Here is a 20,732-nt window from a genome sequence, read left to right as displayed (position 1 = left end):
TGGTTAGGTGCACTGGCTATGCTAAATTCTCCTTCAGTGTACCCGACCCATTCAATTCAGGATGACTGTAGTTGACAATTCTATGTATGAATGTATCCATCCTTTTGTTGCAAGACAGTGAGGCAGGTTTTGAATGCAAGGACTGCGTTACCTGACTGGCTTTGTGGCATATGACATGCCATTTCTGGGCTTGATCAATTGAAGAACTTGCAGAGTGACCTAGTACACAATTAGATATCTTCCATATATGCTGGAAAGGCAAAGGTCAGGAGAGATCATAGAAAAGAAAATGCCAGAATGGGGGTTGGACTCCATTTCACTCCATTCTTCACTCAAACAGTTGGAAGTGGAGCAATCAAATCGTACAGTGCAGTGCATTCATCGTGGAAGGAACAGATAGCACTGAGCACCTTGGAGGACAGCTAATTTTCACCAAAATCAGTTCTGTTCTATTGACCATGTTGAATGATTTAATGAGATTTATGAAAGCAAGGAGTTAAACCCTGTTCCCTACCACTGCTCTTGTAGCTGGCACATGGAGATCATGTTCATAGTAGATTTGCCAGCACAGAAATAACACTGTGCTTCCAGGTACACTTCTTTTTGCACGTAGATAAAGTCTTGTAAGTATGATTTGAGCAATGGCTCATTGAGCTCCTGTAGTTGTAGTCTCTCCTGTTTTTGTGGTGTGATGATTTTGCTTCACGTTTTGGGAAATGAAGTATACTTTTAAGCAGAGAAAGAGATCATAAAAAGGTGAAGGAATAGATGGGACTTCCTGTGCACGAGCAGTTCAGCTGGGATTCCATCCTTGCCAGGTATCAGCTTGCTAAGCAATCTATGGCCTTCTTGAGCTCAAGTGCTAAGCGTTTGTTCTCTAAATCATTATGACAAGAAGCTGCAGGAGTGTGTGACTGGGAGATGTTAGTCTCTGGGAGATGTTAGTCTCACAGGAGTACAGCTCTCAGTCACATTCAGCCCAGCAGGACATATGTTTACTTTTGTTGGTGAGTATTTTGCCACCGGCAGCCTTCTGGTGGGATGGGGTAGGGGGAGGACACACAGCTTTGATAGTAGGACCAAGCGCCCTCTTGATTCCTTCATACATAACTTGGAAATTTTCCATTGTCCAGGGCAGTTTAGATTTCTTGCTGCAAGTTGATCCTGTATTTATTTGCACACAAGCTTCCAATCGTTTGCATGGCTGTCTTGGCTACTTTCAGGTTGTGCAATCTTCTTGAGCTTTGTGCCTTGAATGAACTCTTATGTTACCAACATCTTTCAGGGTAGACATTGCCACAAGGTATCATGGGATCACCTAAAGTCTGGTCATCGACCTGGCTATTGCTAGAAGGCATGATCTGGCTAGCCTTCGTCACACCTGCACCTACTACAATGCATATCGAGGCACTGACCACTCTTGTCAGCAGCAGAGTGAAGGTGCATCCCTGAAAAGATTTGCAGTTCCAAACACGATGACCCTTCACAAATCAATATCCCTTGTACAAGTGGTGCCAAATACCTGCACTTAGAACCGTCACTAGAATGATTGTTACACACGGTTTTAACCAGGAAACACTGATTCTGGTATCAATGAACCTTGGAAGTCACCGAGTTCGATCATCTATGAAGCACTATCTTTTGTTATAGGCAGAACCCACAATAAGAATTGGGATGAAACTGACTCAGCTAAGATGGTAGCTGTAATTGATGCAAAAGAAAACCCACCATGATGCACAACATAAACCCAACAGCTAAAAAAAACTGCATCAACAAGTAGCCAAGACAGCCATGCAAAAGATAAGGAATTTGTCTGTCAAGAAATACAAATTGCCTGTGACAATGGAAATCTCCGAATTGCCAGACTACACTGTTAAATAAGCATCTAATGGATTAACAGATCAGATAAAACAAATTGAGATCATTTTTGTTCTCTGGTCACATAACTTGTAAGGAGTCAGCAACACTTGCTGACAAGGCAGAGGGTTTCATGTGGTTTGCGCAACGTATGCATGATATGTAAAGACTACTGACAATTCATCTGAATGTCAAATTTAACAGGAGCAAAAATTACAATATATTAAAGGAGTAATGATTTGTCACAATACATCAGAGGCAGAGCTAGACAGGCTCAGCTCACAGCAGAATCTATGGATGTTTCTCAAACTTGTATTGGCTACTACTTACCAACCCACTGACTCCAAGCTAAATAACTGTTAACCCACACAATATGGTCTCTCTTACTACCTTATAGACTGCATAAAGACCCACATTTGATAACTCATAGCCAAAAGTTGGGCCATGGCAGAATCGAGTCTACCCAAATAATCACTATAGGCAGAATCCCATTTCTGAGTTTTACAGATGAGATTCTGTTCTATTCCCCTTAAATCATGAGAGGTATTATCTGTTGTCACGAGATTCTTATGTGGTGCTGATTTTATCTTCAAGATATTATTTTAAAAAGTTAAACTATGTGCCACGAGTTCCATCTTATTGCAGATGCTTTGTGTATTCAGTTAAAGAACCTTTAATTTCATTTATTTACTGCTATTCCTTGCATTGACCTTATTCACTAATGTTCCTTCCTCTCCACACATACCTACACTGCTACTCTGTTCTGTTGCCTTGATGTTTCCCTTTGGATTTCAATCTCCCTTCACCCAAGACACTGATTCAGCACAATTTAGGTGCCACCCACTCCAATGGAATCGCTTTATTCAACCCCTCCCCCCCCCCCCGTACTGATGGCAGTGCCGCAAGAATCAACGCCCCTTCCCTTACCAGTGAGCTATACTTTATTTTCTAATCTGTTTGACCCTATGTCAATTGGTATGTGGCTCAGGTAATAATCCAGACACGATTACCTTTGACGTTGTCTTTTAATTTGCTCCCAACTCCTCAAAATCTCTTAGCAGAATATAATTTCTGGTTCTCGCTGTATCACTGGTTTTCACATAGACCATGACAACTGGATCCTGCCCCTCCCAAGTTCCACTTCAGCCATGAGGCAACCTCCTTAACCTTAGCACTGTGCATCAAACACAAGTCAGTATTGTCACTAGGCCAGCATTTATTGTCCATCCTTAATCATCCTATTGTTGAAGGATGAATTATAGTCAGGTCAATGTAGAATTCCTCTGCCGTTCAGTAGTTCCATGGAATTTGTTTTTACACCCCTGTGACTAGGCAGGTAGTATTGATGCAACATCTAATTTTAAAGACAGCGCTTCATTCAAAAGACATTAATACTCAAGTATTATCATGGACTAAGTGAGAATTGCAGTTGATTTTGGTGGGCATGGTTAACACCCAAAGTATTAATTTACAAATTTACATATGGTTTCATGCTCAACATGTCTAAGCAATATTAACTTGGATCAGACACTTGTCTTCATTGAAAATCGCTTTCATTTCACAAAAATACAACTGTTTTATAGTAATAAAAAGATTTTTAAGTCCTAATGTCAAAATGTATTTGAATACTTACCAGATTAGTTGTTGGATAAAGCAATCCGAATATAAAATAAAAATCTGAAACTTTAATGGCATAATTTAACTATGGCAAATTTAGATGATCTTTAGAAATATTTAATTCATGCTATTTCCCTAAAGAGAAAATAAGAACTAACTTTCCAAATAATGGGACCAATTTTAACTCTGTCTAAGTGAATGGGTTAAAATCAGGCCCAATGTTATTTCTGATATATGAGCAGGTTCAATTAAAAATCCAATATCTCTCCAGAATGATGTCCCTACAGAGTGAACAATTGCTTCTCTGTACATATTTACCAACCTACGTATTTGCTGAAACTGCAATCTGTGGGTTTTATTTTCCCAAAGCTCGATTGTTGTAAAATGTAATACAACAGGAGCTTTTCTGTCCTGGTTATCTTGCAATTTCTTAACCTTATTTGTTGAAAGTTTTCAAAGCTGTAATCTTACAATTAACAGTATGTACATACATGTATGTAGGTAGGGACACAGTCAAGCATGGACACAAAAGTGTTACAATTTAGCTGCACTTTTGAATATGAAATATTAGTTTTATTTACCCAGATTTTTTTCACAGCTCATTTTAATTATTAACCTATAAAACTTTACAGATTGTACAGTTTATAATATAGTTTAAACTACTGAACAAAAGTAGGTCCCACAGATGCAAAAATACTGTACCAATCCAAAGTAAAGGCAGATTTACACAATGTACAGCTCTCCACTGGGAAGGGGAGGTGATCATTTCTAAGTACAAACAAATAAACTGTACAAAAATAAGATTTAATTTCCATTCATACATTCAGAGAAGATTGCAAATGCAGATATCTATATCCAGTGAGACATCTGCAAACAGGAATTAGTAACCACTCCTAAAAGGAATGCACAATACTATTTACATGGGGCACTGTTAAGAATATCGCATAGTGTATCATAAAATAAGCTGACACAAGAATCACCTACTTTAAGGTAGTTTTTGAACTGAGTTTTGATTTGAAGTGTGTGCCAAAAGGAATTTTTTTAATTTATTAAATTAAGAAAATGTTTCTAAAGTGGTACTAAAACCATTGTTATGAATACATAAAGCATTTTTTGGTGTAATATATCAATTTAAATGGCAAAGAAAACACAAGCTCTTTCTATAATTTATCGCTTTCACCCAGAAACAGAAGTATACATTTATAGTTGATTAAAACAATAAGGAAAAAAGCTTACACTTTAAAAACACTAAAACTAATCTTTAACTTATGCCGTTTATCTTGTATAAGATCCACAAAGAATCACTAATACTGCAAGGCAAGTTTTTCTTAAAGAGCCAGTGGTTTCTTCATGCTTATTGGATAATAATGTATTAATATGTTCCAGAACTGGGTCAAACATTTACTACACACCTCCTGAGCACATTTAACATGTACACATAGACTCTTCAAAGGGATATGTATAGACTTAAGGATTCATGTCAGACACTAGATCCACTGTAAGAAACTAGACTTGTCTTTTGTTCTTTGTTGTTGTTGAGGTATTTGTAATCCTCTCCCCAAACTAGATACCTATGACCTTTTAGGTTTTTTTTGAGAGTGTTTATTTTTAATTTAAACCAGCCTTACATACTCTCTGGCAGTGAGGAGGAGGCTGGTTATTACCCGTCTTTCTTCCCTCCCCCTCTTTTGAGTGTTTTTCCAAGCTTCCCTGTCGCAAACACCTATTGCATTTGGATTTGGATAGCATAGTAACATACAGTGCAGTAATCACAAAGGACAAAAGCTACTGGATAAACAAAGACAACTGAAAAGTTTGGTAGTGCACACCAATCATTACACCCTTATAGCTTTCCTTTGTCATCATTTTGAATGACAACAATACAGTACTAGTTGGGATTTTCAGCTTCCATTGTCCAGCCTTTGCTCCTCTGCTTGAGTAGATGCGACTCAAGAATTTCGTCTTTCTACAGTTTCTCCCATCCCTCTATTTTTAAATGAGGGCATTTGTAAGCCACCAGGGACAACCCAGCAGGAAAAGAATTTCCAATGATAAAGCACATATTCAGAACTCATCAATTTTCTTCTGTAGGTATTTCAGCATAGAATCCATCCCCTGAGAAGAGCTCCAGATTTTCCTCAGAACATCAGATTCATTTTCATTGGTCTGCTCCAAATCCCCCCTCATGGCATTTCTGACAAGAGCTTTGGATTCTTCAAGTACCTAGATGATGTAAACAGATTCTTTTCAGGGCTATAGCATTATTTTATTATATAAAGGGACTTGGGGAGTCAGTGTCTCAGTTAGTTGCCATATATTACACGTCAATGGGGAGTCAACCCACAACAAAGCAATGAATGTCTCTGGTCAGTAGGGCAGTTGCCTATAAGTTAGTAAGACAAGTATGAACTTGCAGCTATAATTGCACCGAACGTGGGACTCAAGTCTGAAATCACATGAAACAAAGGAATTCAGTGACAACAGAATGGCATATTTTCAAAGTTCAGGGCAATCTATCGAGCAAAATAATTAGTTTCTATTAGTATGCTTAGTCTGTTCTTTGTTCAGTTGCAAGAGGAAGCCTCAGAAATGGGCTGTGTTCCATCTTGGTAATATCACAGTGTAAGTTTGCAAATTACTGAGTGTCCATAAATGGTGGAGGAAAAATTGGTTTGTTTTGGACAAGGTGCATAACCAATGACAGATAAAAAATGTTCCACATAGTACTGATTGCAACCATAACTAACATTTCATGAATATTTACCAATGTCCTTCCATTAGTTAGCAGAAACATTCTTCACCTACATATCAGTGATCTTTTACTATATATTACACACAAAGAATTGTTAAGTACATGCTATTAACTGTGGCTCTTGTAAAATGTATAAATTTTCAAGGACCATGAAATCTGAAGTAAAATGCTGCACTTTGCAGACCGTAAAGAGAGCTGCATACTGAGCAATACTGGAAGTTACCGTTCCTGACTTACAAGGGAATTACACGCGACTAGTTCCTTAATTCGGACCATAACCTCCTGACTGAATGTTGCTGGCCAGAAAACCTGTGATACCAATCCTTTTGCACATGCTTCCTGTGCAGTCAACTTTCGCCCACTGAACAGCATTTCATTCGCCTGTGGGAAAAAGAAAGCAAAACTTTAGTACAAATGGAAATCGATCCCAATTAACATTCTGAATAAACTATTCAAGTATAACATTTTCCCCATTTACTCCATATTGGCCTTGTATATCTACATAGTACAAGTCAAGATAGCTCAAAATATTACAATATACATGGATGCCATAAACACAGCAAGGAGGGAGGTTTTTTGTCAGATAGGTAAAATTCTCTTTCCAAGAATGTAATTTTTTTTGGAATAAGGGTTATGAGCTATTCATGGGTTTTTCTCTTTCTGACAGGATACCCAAATACCAAACAAAGTATAAATCTACTTTAACTTGGCCACAAATACAATGATCTGCATATGAACATGCAATGAAGCACTGCTCATCCATAACCTCAGGAACCAACCTGCCCAAATGCATCAAAATTTTCCACTTTCAAAATTTATTTAATACATGTCTCTCATAGATAGCATTGGAAGCAGTAGTTTTAACTGGATCCACACCCAAGCTGAAAGGGATGAAATTGTGACATCAGTTTCTAAGCAGCTCAATTTTGAAAGTGCAATCTGTGGGTTGGTAGGGAGAGTAGGGACAGGAAAAATGCAACATAATACATAACACTTTTCATTTGTCTTCACGTTGACAAATCATTATTTCTGTAGGTCAGTGATTGCTATGCAGATAAACAAATAAAAAGATTTAGTAATAGGAGATTGAACAATTTATAAAATTAAGTTCTTAAGTGAAGTTCGACCTCACAAACTATGAGTGAACATCCAGAACTATAGGTTTATATTTTAGTGACAAACAATTGGAAGGAGGGGGAAGAAGAGAGAATGGTCCACTCTAAGAAGCAGATGAGAGAGGAGCGAATGGATGGTTAATGGCGAGAAGTCTGATAGTTAGTGAACTTGCCCAAGTGCAGATGATAAATATAAAGACATATTAGTTCAAGTCTCCTTACTTTCCATGAAAACTTAAAATCAGACATGGAAGAAATTGTATTATATCTAACTCTCTCCATCTTCTGTGGAACTATCAAGCACCACCTATCTAAAAGACTTTTTCCTCACTGATTACCATGAAATGCGACTATTCAAAGAAAAAAAATTACAAAAGCATCACACAAATCAGCTACAGCAATCAACCTTATACAAGGATATACCAACATATTCTCCACAAATTCTACAACTCAACTTCTATCTGCCATGGTTTGAATTTAGAAAAATATGGCAAGGTATTGAAGGTTGCTTTGGAGATGGATGAAAAAAGTTTGTACTCCTTCAAAAAAGAAAATTCTTGAAATCACCTATCTCAATTTTTAAATTTTCTTTTCCAATTTTGGACAGCTACTGCAAATCTCTACAAAATATTGGCACATCACATAATTAAGGCGGCTGCATCTTCAGAGGGACTCCCTGTGCTTTATTAACAAGCCAACAGGTTGGACAAGTGACACCAGTGAATTAAGGTATTGATATAACTCTAGATGACACTCCAGCTTGTTGTACAAAGCAGTGAATATTTACATAGAGATATGGAAATGAATTACTAATCAGTAGTACAAAGGAAAACAGATACAAAAATATTAAAGGGAAATTTAGAGCTAGCAGGAGGAATACCTCTGTGTTGGGTAAAGGAAGAAAAACCCCAGAATAATTTGCCATTTGGATCAGAGATGGGGAAGGAGGGTTGTCACCCAAGAACCATAAGGGCGATGCAAGTAGATTTCCCCTCTTTTTCATTACTGCTGTGATCTTTCCAAGTGAATAAGCCAAGGTGGAAAGGAATTAAGATGAAATACAGCAAGATAACAGGAGTAGAGTGATCCCAACAGTATAAATTTAGGTAAAAGCATGCTGGAATCTGAAACAAAAATAAAAAATGCTGGAAAATTCTGTTTTTGTAGTACAAATTCAGGTCTGAAGCAGAAGATAGTGGCTTTACATTTTGCAGAGGTATAGTAGTATGAAAACTTGTATTAAAATGCATAATTATATGCAAATTAAAAGTCTGCAACTTCTTCACCAAGGTACTGCCACAGAGACATAAAATTGATTTACAAAGTTTATTTTCATGATCCAATAGTGAAGCACAATTTTTTTAAAAATTCATTCTTGGGTTTTACGCTTTGCTGGCTAGGCCAGCATTTATTACACATCCCAAATTGCCTTCGAGAAGGTGGGGGCAAGCTGCTGCTTCAACCACTGCAATCCAGGTGGTGTAGGTACACCCACAGTGCTGTTAGGGATGGAGTTCCAGGCTCTAGACCCAGTGATAGCAAAGGAATGGCAACATATTTCCAAGTCAGGATGGTGGACAGCTTTGACAGGAACTTCCAGGTGGTGGTGGTTTTCCCACCTATTTGCTGCCCATGTCCTTTTAGATGATAGTGGTAATGGGTTTGAAAGGTGCAATTTAAGGAGGTTTGCTGAGTTCCTGCAGTGCACCTTTTCGATGGTACACACAGCTGCCACTGTGCGCCAGTGGTGGAGGGAATTAAAGTTTGTGCATGGGGTGCCAATCAAGCAAACTGCTTTGTCTTGGATGGTGTAAAGCTTCGAGTGCTGTTTGAACAGCACTCATCCAGGCAAGTGGAGACTATCACACTCCTGACTTGTGCCTTGTGGACAGACTTTGGGGAGTCAGGTGGTGAGTTGAGTTACGTGCCACAGGATTTCCTAACCTCTGATCTGCAACTGTAGCCAGTGCATTTATATGGTTAGTCCAGTTCAGTTTCTGGTCAATTGCAACCCCCAGGATGTTGACAGTGGGGGATTCAGCAATGGTAATGCCATCGAATGTCATGGGGTGATGGTTAGATTCTCTCTTGTTAGAGATGGTTATTGCCTGGCATTTGTATGGCATAAATGTTACTTACCACTTGTCAGCCAAAGCCTAGATATTGTCCAGGTCTTGCTGCACTTGGATAAGGACTGCGTCAGTATCCGAGGGGTCATGAATAGTGCTCAACATTGTTCACAGATGATTACACATCCCCACTTTTGACTTTATGAAGAAAGGAAGAGCATTGATGAAGCAGCTGAAGATGGTTGGGCCTAAAACACTACGCTAAGGAGCTCCTGCAGTGATGGCCTAGAACTGAGATGATTTACCTCCAACAACCACAACCATCTTCCTTTGTGCTAGGCATAAATCCAACCAGTCAACAGTTTTCCCCGATTCCCATAGACTCCAATTTCGCTCGGGCTCCTTGATGCCATACTTGGTCAAATGCTGCCTTGATGTCAAGGACAGTCACTCTCACCTCTGGAATTCAGCTCTTTTGTCCATATTTGAACCAAGGCTGTGATAAGATTAGGAGCCAAGTGGCCCTGGTAGTACCCAAACTGAGCAGCGAGCAAAGCAAGTGCCGCTTGATAACACTGTTGGTGATCCCTTCCATCACTTAACTAATGACCGAGAGCAGGCTGATGGGGTGGTAGTTGGCTTGGTTGGATTTGTCCTGCTTTTTGTGTACAGGACATGCTTGGCCAATATTCCACAATGCTGGGTAGATGCCAGTGTTGTAACTAGCTTGGCTAGAGGCACGGCAAGTTCTGGGGCACAAGTCTTCAGTCCTATTGCTGGAATATCGTCAGGGACAATAACCTTTGTATTCAGCCATTTCTTGATATCACATAGAGCAAATCGAATTGTCTGAAGACTGGTATCTGTGATGCTGGAGACCTTTGGAGGAGGCAAAGATGTGTCATAGTTTGGCAGTTCTGATTGAAGATTGTTGCAAATGCTTTAGCATTATTTTTTGTACTATATGTACTGGATAACAGAAAAGATTGGGTATCAAAGTTTCCAGTTCAAATAAGTACGATAATATCAATATATTAGGTTAATTTACAATGAAGTTAGAAGGGTTATTCACTTTATCCATCATTAATGTAGTCAGTTGGATATGAGCCAAGTTATTCAATCAGCGCTAAGAAATGATCACCAAGAACTACAAGTGTTTCCCATTCTTCTTTCAAAGCTACAATCATTGTCCCCTCAAAAAAATATGCTGAAGCTTTTGTTCTGCTATTACATCTCAAACCTTCATTTCCTGTCCTAAAACCCGGAGTGTGTTACATCCCAGATCTAAAGCCATGGAAATTTTGGAGATCAAAATCTAAACTTTCTCCTCCTTTGGCCCAGAGGCCATTTTTCCTTGATGCTGTGAAGCAACTTGAGTCAATTGTGACAAAGTTGCTCTATAAATGCAAGCCATTATTATGTAGGTTCTTGGCTATTTTTAAGGCCTAATTCAAAATACAAACTCTGGGCGGCACAGTGGTTAGCACTGTTGACTCACAATGCCAGGGACCCGGGTTCAATGCTAGTCTTGGGTCAAGTCAGGTTCGATTCCCGGCTTGGGTCACTGTCTGTGTGGAGTTTGCACATTCTCAGTGTCTGCGTGGGTTTCCTCCGGGTGCTCCGGTTTCATCCCACAGTCCAAAGATGTGCAGGTTAGGTGCATTGGCCATGCTAAATTCTCCGTGTACCCGAACAGGCGCTGGAGTGTGGCAACTAGGGGATTTTCACAGTAATTTCATTGCAGTGTGAATGTAAGCCTACTTGTGACTAATAAACTTTACTTTACAAAGTACAGCAAGAATACTATTCTGCCTACCCTAAAGCATATTTATGGCATCCAGTAAATATTTCAAGGATGGTTTCTGTTGATAATCTGAATGGTTGTCAGATAAGCCTGGGCATTTCTCTGTAGTGTGTCCCATCACAAACCTTTGATTCAGCCAGCCTTGAAACAGATGCCTAATTTTAGTTTAAAATGTTTGGTTTCAAAAAAGGTGTGTGTGTGTGTGGAGGGCAAGTCCACAACCAAGTAGCGTCAATCATGAGCTTCCACTCTGCCTTAACCCATTTTAGTGCTGAATGGTGTTACCTTTGAATGCTTTGCACTAAAAGTTCCAACATTTTAAGAGCATACACACAGTATCTTTGATGGTTGGAGAATAAACGTCAACTTACAGAAGCTAACCCCATAATTCTGGGAAACGTCAGCGATGAACATCCATCTGGAGTCTGTCCAAAAGTAGTATAAGGAGTCTGAAACCACGCTTTCTCATTAGCCCACACCACATCACAAAGAGGTAATATGGAAGCTCCAAGGCCAATTGCAGGACCATTCACGGCTACTATGATTGGTTTCTTAAACTGAATAAATGTATTGACAAAACTCCTTAAAAGAAAAGAAAACAATCTTCAGTCTACTCTATTAATAGTTTGCAGCTATATGTAAATTTCAGAGGCTATTAGTAAATTGACAGTTTAAACACCACTGGTACAAACCTAAGTTTAACAATATTACACAACAGATGTCTCAGATCGCTAATTATATAATATTGGTGACCTCTGGGGCAACTCAATCCCAAAGTTAGTCGACTTCTGCAAATCTCTCACGCAAACACAAAAAATAAATCAAGACTTTTACAGATCATGGATTTTCAAGGAAAAAACTATTCCAAACAAAGCTCTAAATATGTTCAGATTTTCCAACCATCTGAAAGAACAGCCAAACTAATTTAAATGGTTTCTTTTCACAATACTAAAATCTTAGATCATTACAATTATGTTTCCAATGACTACCCAAACATGTGTTAATTGACTATATTTTGCATTTATATTTAAATGAGAAACTTACAGTCCCAATGACAATGTCAAGCAGCAGAACACTAGAAGGTGCGTACACAAAAGAATACTGGGAATGTTGAAACTTTGAAAGGAAAATAGAAAATGCTGGAATTATCCTCCAGATCAGATGCATCTGTGCAGAAACTGGGCAGGGTCTTTCAGATGGCGGCATTTCCCAACCCACCAATTGTTGGGAAAATTATCCCCACTGATCACAGCAGCTCCACGGTCATTTAATGCTCTGAGGATTAATTGGCTGGAGACAGGACTTCCACTAGCAGCTCTGCAGTCTGTGGTGGCAGTGACCAGGACAACAAGCATTTCTCAGATTGTAAATCCCAGAAATCAGGACCCTTTAAGTGTGTGTTTGGGGGGGGGTCTCAGTGGAGGTGAGGCTGGTGTGGGGGATGGAGAGAGGGGTTGTTGATGGGAAGGCAGGGGATGCGAGGATGCAACCAGGGGAGCAGACATTACAGGGTGGGCACCTGATGTGGAAAGGGGGTCTTTGAGGTAGGCAACCCCCCCCCCCCTCACTTGAGGCTCTTCCCACCAGTCTCAATAATTGACCACTTGGGTACCTCAACTGGAGTGAGGCTGGGCCGGCTGCCCTAGGCCTTAAAATTGCATCCAAAATCGCCCCCCCCCCCCCGCAACAAACTCGCAGAGGACTGTAAAATTCTCCCCTCTGAACATATTAGGTAGTTGACCTTTCATCAGAATGGGTAAAATATTACAGATTTATTGGTTGTTTAAGGAAGAACCCAGTATCAAGGAAAGGGGTAGAAAGAATAATGGCACATTTAGTAAAAGATAGGTACGGCTGAGGTATAAACAATTACAGAAGAGTCATGCCATAATTACCAACCACATTTTCCCATGCAGAATATGCTGGCATTGATTCTGCTGTTGTCATTTACACCTCTTCTGGACACATCTTGTGTTTGTTGTCTCATCATTATCTCAGCTCTTTTGCATCATTATTTTTATCATTTAACAAATCCTGCCCTCCAGCCTATCACAGATAATTTCATTTTGTTCTTCCCAATGCCCCCTTCCCAATTTATTTGGCTCTGAACTTGCTCAAGGATGTTAAATCTGCAACTTCTTCCCATTCTGATGAAAGGTTGTCAGCCTGAAATGTTAATTCTCCCACAGGTGCTGCATGACCTTCTGAGTGTTTTCAGCATTTTCTCTTTTTATCCTGGAAAATGCATACCTGATGGATTCAGTCATTTTCATACTTTCCCTTTTGCGGTCATCTGTTAATCGTCGAATGAAATAAATAAAATCAAGACCACAACAAAAGACGCTTCCTACAGCACTCAGCAAAACCAGTTTACTATCATCAGCTGCTGCAGTGTTCAGGGCACTTTGCATTTCCTTCATAACCTGTAAACAAAACAATTTAAAAATGATGAAAAACCTTAACTGACTTTACCTACTGTGAAATTTTACTTCCAGAAACACTCTGATCACATTCAACATTAAAATCTTCATACTTTTAGACTTATAACTTGTGCCTGGAAGGATCCAGTTGAAAGAAATTCAAGACACGATGACATTGATTGGTATAAAAAACATTTTTTCTGTTGAAAATGAGTTGGGGATTTTCAGTTGAAGCAGTTCGGCCAGCACGGTAGCACAGTGGTTAGCACTGTTGCCTCACAGCACCGGGGACCCAGGATCAATTCCAGCCTTGGGTGACTGTTCTCCCCATGTCTGCATGGATTTCCTCCCACAGTCCAAAGATGTGCAGGGTAGGTAGATTGACCATGTTAAATTGCCCCTCAAGTGCATCAAGAAGTGTAGGTTAGGTGGGTTAGCGAGGTAAATACATCGGGTTACGGGATAAGCCTGGGTAAAAGTTAGTACAGAGTTGATGGGCTGAATGGCCTCTTTCTGCACTGTAGGGATTCTATGATTTCCTGGCAAGAACTGCAGCCATCTAATATAGTAACATGCGGAGAAGTTGAAGACTTCTTGGCTCATAAACTAGCAGTGCAAGTCTGGGAAACAAATATATTCTGTGCAGCCTCACTAAGTGTTGAAAAGACAGCCTCCTCCATTTCCTCCTTATATAGGGTGGAAGCAATGTTCAAGTCCAAAGCTTATTTTTTTTAAAAAGCAGCAAAGGTTCCAACGGGATCTTACCAGTTGGATATGATGCAGGTAAAATGTTCAACAGTTATAAGAAATAAATGGCAGCATTCATTGTGTGACTTAGTATAACACTACATTCTATCTTTAGATGCAGAACTGAAGAAACTTCTGATGCCCATTTTACTTGTTGCATCTCTGGATAGCCTTACATTGTTACTCAAAGAAGATTCAATCTGGAGCCAAAAGGCCTGATACAGTACTGAATTCCGTAATATTTGCTGAGCAGTTTCTGTACTGAAAACCCTCCATTTGCTTAGATGTTACTGTGGAGGATCTGAGCCTCATTCCCCCCTCAATCTTCAGTGTGTATGTGATATTACCGATCAATATGTCAGACTCCTATTTATTGACTACAGCTCAGCCTTCAACACCATTACTCCTACAAAACTCATCTCCAAACTCTGGCTTGGGGCTCAGCTCCTCCCTCTGTGACTCAATCCTGAACTTCCTAACCCACAGACCACAATCAGTAAGGATAGGCAACAACACCTCCTCCGCAATCATCCTCAACACCAGTGCCCCACAAGGCTGTGTTCTCAGCCCCCTACTATACTCCTTATACACCAATGACTGCGTGGCCAAATTCCTCTCCAACTCAGTTTTCAAGTTTGCTGATGACACCACGTAGTGGGTCAGATCTCAAACAATGACAAGACAGAGTACAGGAAAGAGATACAGAATCTGGTGAACTGGTGCAGCAACAATAATCTCTCCCTCAATGTCAACAAAATGATAGAGATAGTCATCGACTTCAGGAAGCATAGTGGAGAACATGCCCCTGTCTACATCAATGGGGATGAAATAGAAATGGTCAAGAGCTTCAAGTTTTTAAGTGTTCAGATTACCAGCAACCTGTCCCTCTATGCTGACACTACAGCTAAGGAAGCCCACCAACGCCTCTACTTTCTCAGAAGACTAAGGAAATTTGGCATGTCCGCTACAACTCTCATCAACCTTTACAGATGCACCATAGAAAACATCCTTGCTGGTTGTTTCACAGCTTGGCATGGCTCCTGCTCTGCCCAAGATGCAAAAAACTACAAAGGGTCGCAAATGAAGCCCAGTCCATCATGCAAACCACCTTCCATCCTTCGATTCTATCGACACTTCCTGCTGCCTGAAAAGCGGGACAGCATAATCAAGAACCCCACACACGCCAGACATTCTCTCTTCCATCGGGAAAAAGTCTGAGGTCATGTACCAACCGACTCGAACAGCTTCTTTCCTGCTGCCATCAGGCTTTTGAATGGACCTACCTCGCACTAAGTTGATCTTTCTCTACACCCTAGCTAAGACTGTAACACTACATTCTGCACTCTCTCCTTTCCTTCTCTACGAATGGTATGCTTTGTCTGTGTAGCATGCAAGAAACAATGCTTTTCACTGTATACTAATACATGTGACAATAATAAATCAAATCAAAAAGGCTGCCGAGAGTCAGATCAGACAAAAGAGGATTGTTAAAGACTACCAGATTGTTAGAATTTCAGTTTGATGATGATTTTTGGTGAGACAATATCATAATTAAAAGGAGAAATCATGGAACTTTTATCATAAACGCATGTTAAGAAATCCAAACTTACCCGATTCCTGAGCAGAGGCCAGGAATTGCAAATTGTGGGAGCTTCCATGCAAGCACAGAATGGGAATGGGCTGCATATGGGCATTCTAGCACTTGGAGTTCTTCTGGCTACGGCCAAGAACCCATTACACCTGCGTGGGAAGAAAATGACACGAAAACCTGATCGCTGGATTCAGGAATGGGGTGCCGTAAAGGATCATTCCCCGAAGAGATCCCCGAGGGAGAGAGAGAACAGGGTAGGAGCCACCTGAACGAGGAGCTGGTATGGACAGGAGCAATGAAAGAGACTCCAAGCAGTAAAAGGGTTCTGGTTGGCAAGCTTCAAGCAGTGTGGGCTCAGGAGAAGCCTTGGAGATGAGTTGGCAAAGGTAATCTTTTGGAGCAGTGGTCTTCTGCTCGACATGGCTGAAGAGCTGAGGTTGTGCCTGTGAGTTGGTGCTGGAGTGCTCGGTAATCCAGGGGAAGTGTGTTTCGGGAAACAAGGTTGAAACCCTTTAATGTCAACAGTTGTTGAAGCAGTCCGAATCAGGGAGATGTTCGGAGGGAATTCAGAGGTAGATCTTCAACAGCAAAAAAAGTGAACACTTCCTCATAAGGGAGACAAAATGAGATGGGCTGACTCAGTTTACTGACATCTGGTGGGTTGCTGAGAAATCAGTGGGATCGGTCTTGGTCACATCTGCCAGTTAACATGCAGTTTGGTGCGTTCAACCATAATTAGCCTGTGGATTCACACTCTCAGAATTAACATGAGGTACGAGATAGATAATATAAATTGTTCTCAAAATATTTTTTAAATTCGCAATAACAAGGCATAAAAAGCACAAGAAAGAAATCACCACAAGATAACCAAACTAAACGTTCAAAAGATCAAACAACGTGAATGCACCAAAAATATCGTCATCTCTTGGACAAATGTGCCAACTACACAGGCTCACAACTATGTGGTATGACAGTTTTCAATTTCCTTCATACCTTTGCAAGAGGTTGCCTAATAAAAAAAAATCATTGAGTCTTGAAACATTAATTGTCAACCCATCAATGTACCTTTGTCTTCCCACATCACCAAAATAATGGAATATTCATGCAATACGATGTGCTTGGCAAAATACCATTACTCACTTTAAATTACAAGCAAACATCACAGGCTTGCTCAACACCCAACCTAATGTACTGGCAATCAATTCTTGTCCTGATTAATAATCCAAAAAGCTCCAGCTGCATTGGATATGTTATGCATTGGTTCTAAATGCTTTAATATTAATATTTATAAAACAGAAGGCTTTGTGTTTTGATGACTCACTGAAGACAGATGTATTGGGAACAAATCACTGGACTGTAGGCAAAAACCTAGAAATATCACCTTCCTCATTTCTCTTTCCCTCAAGAGAAACCTTTATGCTCCTGCCCACATCTGATAGCCCTTTTGACCCCCAAGCCTGTGAGGCATTTTCCTACGCAATGTGAAAGTGAATTATTCTCTTCAATGAGAAGAGGTTTATTTCATAATGCAGGGTGAAATGGGATCGCTCAGTTTCAATGAGAACAGAACTAAAGTGGCATTTAAAAGGTAGCAATGAATAAAATGGAAGCAGATCACACAAGGGTGAGTTAAGCAAGCATGCAGGGGCAAGGGAAATTTTACAGCACAATTCAGCCTGTGCTAACTAAGTTATGCACTCAGTATTCTGAGTTAACCAAGCTTCCTAATTTTGTGATGTATAGGAATATTAGCATTGCTTCCCCAAACCCAAGTCACTTGCATATATTAAGAACAATGATGGCAACACCACAGTTGGAGGAAACACCAGTTTATAGCCAATTAGATCGGAAAATATCCATCAACCACAACTAACTTCCATCCTTTGTTGAACTAAAATGCCATACTACCACATTCCTTTTAATATCTACCTTAATTCAATCCACAATTATCCTATGTAGCACATTATCAAACACATTTTTTAAAAAAGGAATATTAAGCATAAGCAAGGACAGGCAAGTGAGAAACAAGAATTGAATTGGAAAAAGGAGGTAGGAAGAGATCATTTTCAAACAGTTATTTTTTACTCCTGAACAGCAGATTTAACTGTGTGGGGACAATTCTATTGCTTCTTTGTTCTTTCCCTGTACTTGCATTGGTGCATATGGAAAGCAAGTAATCAAATACAGGAAAATAGTAAGATATCAAGGAAAGGTTGTTTCCGGATATGGAGTCGCTGCAACCCATTTCCGTCTGATGGCAACAAGAGAATAGTAACTGAAGATAGCGATACAAAGGGATCCTGATTATTGTGTCAGAAAGCAGAATCTTTGCAATGGCAAATAGAAATATATTAGAAAGTAGACATATTCCTCAGTGACTACTTACTCAGCACATTTGGAGGATGGACTTTTAGTATTCACAATTAAAAGGATGGACCCTTGATTCTACAGTGATGTAAATTTGACAATTTTACCAGCTTACCAAAAAAAAACATGTAAATCCAATACAAATAGATGAGGGAGCTGGAGAGGTTGAGGGGATAAATTTTAGAATGTGGTATTTAGCCAGTTAAATCACAGCCACCAGAGCTGGGTGAAAGGAGGTGAGAAGGCACAAGAGGTCAGAATCAAGAGGAATGGAAAGTTGTGGTGATGTTTTATGGCTGCAGGAAATGGAGAAGAGAGGTGTATGGGCCATTACAGGGTTTAAATACAAGATAAACAGAGGTATAAAATAAATGGACTGTGGTAAATCTATGCTTGTGCGGGTAAGAGGTTTTTTTTGGGGGGGGGTGGAATTCTCCCAAAATTCAAGATGACGCAGGAGCGAGGTGACTTCTTGCAATTTGTGCTCAGCATACCTTCTAGTTCTACATTTTACTCTCGTTCCATGCTTCTATACACCACATTCTGCACTCTCTCCTTTCCTTCTTGTGCTTTGTATAGTGTGCAAAAAACAATACTTTTCATGCAATGAAACAATAATAAATCAAATCAAGAGGAACACAATCTTAAAGTATACCTTGCTAGTTATAGGAACTTTTAGAGAACATGGGAACAGAGGCGGCGGCAGTTCGGTCCATTGAGCCTGCTCTGCTATTCAAACAGATCTAACTCTCGCTATGAAGGTCAACATGCCATTTGCCTTCTTCACCAGCTGCTGCACCTGCATGCTTACCTTTAGCGACTGATATACAAGGACATCCAGGTCTCGTTACATATTCCCCTCTCCCAATCCATAGCCATTCAGATAACAATTTCCCTTCCTTTTTGCTACCAAAATGGATAATCTCACATTTACCCACTTTATACTGCATCTGCCATGTATTTGCCCACTCACTCAGCTTGTGCAAATCACACTGAAGCATCTCAGCATCCTCCTCACAGCTCACCCAGCTTTGAAATTTGGTGATATCATCTAAATCATTAATATACATTGTGAATAGCTGGGATCCTTGTCCTGATCCACGTGGTACCCCACTAGCAACTGCCTGGAAAAGGAACCACTTATTCCTACTGTTTGTTTCCTGTCTGTCAACCAGTTTTCTTTTTCCCTCCCTTCTTAAATAGTGGAGTTACATTTGCTACTTTCGAGTCTGCAGGAACCCTTCCAAAATCTATAGAATTTTGAATGATAATCATCAATGAACCTATCTCTATAGCCAACTCCTTCAATACTCTGGGATGTAGCTCATTTGGTCCAGGGGATTTATCAACTTTCAATCCAGGTATTACCTCTGTTAACACTAAGCCTGTGGGTTCCCTACTATTTCTGGGAGATTTTTTGTATCTTCTGTCATGAAGGCAGACACAAAACGATTGTTAAGTTTCTCCAACATTTCCTTATTCTCCATTATAAATTTGCCTGTCAATGAACAAACATTTGCCCTTGTCTTTTCCTTTTCGCATACCTGAAGAGCTTTTATAGATGGCCTTTATGTTTCTCAGTAGCTTGCATTCATAGTCTCTTTTCCCTTTAGCAGTTTCTTGGTCGCCCTTTGCTGGATTCTAAATTGCTCCCAATTGTTGGGATTGCTGACAACCTTAAGTCATTTCATTTGATGTAACGCAACAAAGTTCTTCTGTTATTCACGGTTGATTCACCTTTCCTGTTGGATTTGTGTCTTGCAGAACATATATTTAATTGTAAATCATGTAACACATGTAAATACAAGCCGTTGCCAGTCTATCGTCAAATCTTTTAATGTATTTTCCCAATCTACCCCTCATACTTTCATAGTTTCCCTTGTTCAGATTCAACACCCTAGTTTTAAAATTAATTATATAACTTTCAAACCTAAACCTAACATAAAATTCTATACTATAGTCACCATTTCCTAAATACTCCTTTATAATGTTATTTTAGCTTCTAATTAGCCAAGACCAAATAAAATCAGAATCATACAGTGCAGGAGGCGGCCATTCAGCCCATCGAGTTTGCACCGACCACAATCCCACCCAGGCCCTATCCCCATAACACCATGCATTTACCCTAGTTAGTCCCCCTGACGCTAAGGGGCAATTTAGCATGGCCAATCCACCTAATCTTTGAACTGTGGGAGGAAACCTGAACACCCGGGGGAAGCCCACGCAGACGGGGAGAATGTGGAAACTCCACACAGTGACCCAAGCCAGGGATGGAACCCGGGTTCCTAGCGTTGTGAGGCATTAGTGCTAACCACTGTGCCGCTATCTAAGATAGCTCAATCCTTAGTTGGTTTTTCAGTGTACTGTTCCAGAAACAGCCTGTACACACTCCA

General features: G+C 40.0%; 1 protein-coding gene across 1 annotated transcript in view; it reads right to left on the bottom strand.

Annotated features, from left to right (window-relative positions):
* Positions 1-4,016: 4,016 nt before the first annotated feature.
* cdyl (chromodomain protein, Y-like) overlaps positions 4,017-20,732 on the bottom strand; it is a 152,278-nt gene continuing 135,562 nt past the window's right edge. Inside the window, exons 4-7 of the mRNA XM_078199140.1 lie at positions 13,465-13,637; positions 11,586-11,796; positions 6,464-6,607; positions 4,017-5,697 (exon numbers count right to left, since the gene is read on the bottom strand). Of these exons, the coding sequence (XP_078055266.1) occupies positions 5,539-5,697; positions 6,464-6,607; positions 11,586-11,796; positions 13,465-13,637 (687 nt within the window). The 3' untranslated portion in view covers positions 4,017-5,538. The remainder of the gene's footprint in view (positions 5,698-6,463; positions 6,608-11,585; positions 11,797-13,464; positions 13,638-20,732) is intronic.

The sequence above is a fragment of the Mustelus asterias genome, chromosome 2 (genome assembly GCF_964213995.1).
Source record: "Mustelus asterias chromosome 2, sMusAst1.hap1.1, whole genome shotgun sequence".
Lineage (NCBI taxonomy): Eukaryota > Metazoa > Chordata > Chondrichthyes > Carcharhiniformes > Triakidae > Mustelus > Mustelus asterias.
Note: the sequence above shows the minus strand (reverse complement) of the source record. Positions and strands in the feature narration are given on the sequence as shown.